Source organism: Prunus mume, unplaced genomic scaffold, assembly GCF_029339155.1.
Source record: "Prunus mume cultivar Tortuosa unplaced genomic scaffold, ASM2933915v1 scaffold27, whole genome shotgun sequence".
NCBI classification, from domain to species: Eukaryota; Viridiplantae; Streptophyta; class Magnoliopsida; order Rosales; family Rosaceae; genus Prunus; species Prunus mume.
This window is the reverse complement of record NW_028296573.1, coordinates 71,652-73,437: the sequence shown is the minus strand read 5'-3', so window position 1 is coordinate 73,437 and position 1,786 is coordinate 71,652. Positions and strand designations below refer to the sequence as shown.

General features: G+C 38.4%; 1 protein-coding gene across 1 annotated transcript; it reads left to right on the top strand.

Moving 5' to 3' along the window:
- LOC148914254 (uncharacterized) lies at nt 1-985 on the top strand. The gene is made up of 2 exons (XM_089043780.1): nt 1-484; nt 580-985. The coding sequence occupies exons 1-2, from the start codon at nt 228-230 to the stop codon at nt 722-724; spliced, it is 402 nt and encodes a 133-aa protein (XP_088899906.1). The 5' UTR covers nt 1-227; the 3' UTR covers nt 725-985.
- The last annotated feature ends 801 nt before the right edge of the window (nt 986-1,786 follow it).

Below are 1,786 nucleotides of genomic sequence, written 5' to 3'. Positions count from 1 at the left end.
AGTGCAGTTAATAATTACAAATTATCCATACTTGCTTTGTGGAGTTGTTTAACCATTGATTGTTTTCTATTTCACAGAATCACATCCATACTTGCTTTGCGGATAATAAAAGGAAAAAAGAGCAAGTTGGGTGGAAAATTAGAACCAGTTTAGTGAACGTTGTAAATGGCAAGGTTCCGGCTTGTGGATTGGAATGGCAGAACACGTATAAGGTGTATGTACCTTGTATGTTGCAAAAATATAAGCATTGGGTGGCTCTAGAGATTGATCTGATTCAGTGTGAAATCAAAGTCTACGATTCAATGGTTTCACTCATTCCAGATCAGAGCTTAAAGGAAGAACTCGGCCCCCTGTCAATTACGATTCCAAATCTTCTGCACACCCTCGACTTTTATGAAGAAGGTGTTTACGCGAACGAGTGCACCCGAGATTGGTGGTGTCCATGGCCAATACATCGTGTGGATGTTCCACAACAGGCTAATCAGTGAGCACAACTTTTTATTTAATTTTATTACTTTAATTTGTCAATTATGTTAGAATGTCATTAGTTGAATTGATCGAGTTCTTGTTTTGCTTCAGAGGCGATTGTGGTATGTTCGTGTTGAAGTACATTGAGCTGTTGAGTGCTGAGATTTCCTTAGCTACTTGCACCTCGCAGAACATGCCATTTTTTCGGTTGAAGTTGGCTGCAGAAATTGCACGGGGAGATGCTTACATGCCATGATATCGGTTGAACTTGGTTTAGGCACATGATGATGAAATAGGTTTTGGGAATGTCAAATTTCAAAGTCATGTAAATACACAATAGAGACCCATGGGTCCTTTTCGAATTCCACCTCTGCTCCTGAATTCTTCTTCGTCTTTCTCAATCTTAGTGTATTTGTGTACAGAAATTTAGATTTAAGTTACTGGACAATAACAATTAGAACCAAAATAGTGGCAAATATTATAGCGGATGCATGCTTTCATTTTGATTAGTGTGATATTACGCTATGTTTATTCTCATATTGTGCGAAATGTATATGGAGCTGGTTGCAGAGCATAGAAAAATGAAGACTCTGAAATGGAGATGCTGAGGGTTGGAGAGGAGAAAAGTAACTGGATCTGTAAATCTATTGCACGTGGGCAATCTAAATGGATAGGCAGATGCGTTTTTGAAGTTAGACACATGCCATTCCCATACATAGAATGTGCATATGGAGTGTAAAGTTTTTTTTGATGTAATGAAACAAACATCGGTGTAATATTGGCCTAACTCCTTGACGACATTTACCTAATCTCAACCAAACTGCATTGAATTGGGATTTGAAGACTGCATATGTGAATTTGGATTTGAAGAATGCATATTCACATAGGGACTGATGGCTTTTTAAGTGTATTACATCATTGCAAAGTGATATGTCATCATTTATCCAAGCCACCATTCCAAATATCAGATCCCAATCTTTAAGCCGTTCAACATGCCTTGACTTAATCGCAATGGGTTGCATCTTAATAAGGTAATTCTGTAAGGGGAATAGGCTGCTATGGCCTCGCCTCCAATATTTTATTCAACCATGCCCTCCTTATAGAAACACATGAAAAAATGTCCCCAGGTGCAATGCTCTAAAAACTCCCTATTGGTTCCGCACTGCCCCTCGGGTTTGAATCCCTCTCTCCTTTATAATCGGTTAATAAATTGGTTGATTTTCTTTATTTTATTGGTTTTGGGCAGCTGAGTAACATAACAGTAATGTATATTGGTGCGTCTATATTGCATGTCTGTTGGGTCTATATTGCTTGTCTA

Bases quoted from the DNA above. Each gene is read 5' to 3' on its own strand.
- LOC148914254 (XM_089043780.1), top strand. From the start codon at position 228: ATGTTGCAAAAATATAAGCATTGGGTGGCTCTAGAGATTGATCTGATT. The intron at 485-579 runs GTGAGCACAACT...GTTTTGCTTCAG, and splicing joins GTTCCACAACAGGCTAATCA to AGGCGATTGTGGTATGTTCG.